Below are 412 nucleotides of genomic sequence, written 5' to 3'. Positions count from 1 at the left end.
GGGGGAGGCGGTGGGGAGGGGGGTGTCTCTGGTCTTCCCCCGCCCCGGGTCCCGCCGTGGCCCCCGGGGGCAGGAGCGGAGGGGGATGCGCGGAGCGTCCCCGCAGCCCTCGCTCTGCCTCCCCGTTTTCGGCCGCCCGGGGCAAATCTCTGGAAACGCTCCCGGCGTGGCAGGCACCTGGAGCCTCCGCCCCGCCGCGCAGAATGTAAACAGGGCTTGTTCGCCTGCTCGGGGATTTTTTTTTTTGTTTTTTCCCTTCCCTTTTTCTGCCCCTCCCCCTTTTTCTTCCTTCTCTCTCTTTTTTTTTTTTTTTTTAAGAGGAAGGCCTGGCTTTTTTTGACGCCCCGGCGAGGCGGCAAGCTGGGAGCAGCGTCCCCAGCAGCGCAGCGGAGAGTTTGGCAGCCGGGGGAGC

General features: G+C 64.6%; 1 protein-coding gene across 1 annotated transcript in view; it reads left to right on the top strand.

Moving 5' to 3' along the window:
* The first annotated feature begins 85 nt into the window (after positions 1 to 85).
* HMX1 (H6 family homeobox 1) overlaps positions 86 to 412 on the top strand; it is a 2,357-nt gene continuing 2,030 nt past the window's right edge. Inside the window, exon 1 of the mRNA XM_010583550.1 lies at positions 86 to 205. Coding sequence (XP_010581852.1) covers positions 86 to 205 — 120 coding nt within the window. The remainder of the gene's footprint in view (positions 206 to 412) is intronic.

The sequence above is a fragment of the Haliaeetus leucocephalus genome, unplaced genomic scaffold (genome assembly GCF_000737465.1).
Source record: "Haliaeetus leucocephalus isolate CR32 unplaced genomic scaffold, Haliaeetus_leucocephalus-4.0 Scaffold906, whole genome shotgun sequence".
Lineage (NCBI taxonomy): Eukaryota > Metazoa > Chordata > Aves > Accipitriformes > Accipitridae > Haliaeetus > Haliaeetus leucocephalus.
Note: the sequence above shows the minus strand (reverse complement) of the source record. Positions and strands in the feature narration are given on the sequence as shown.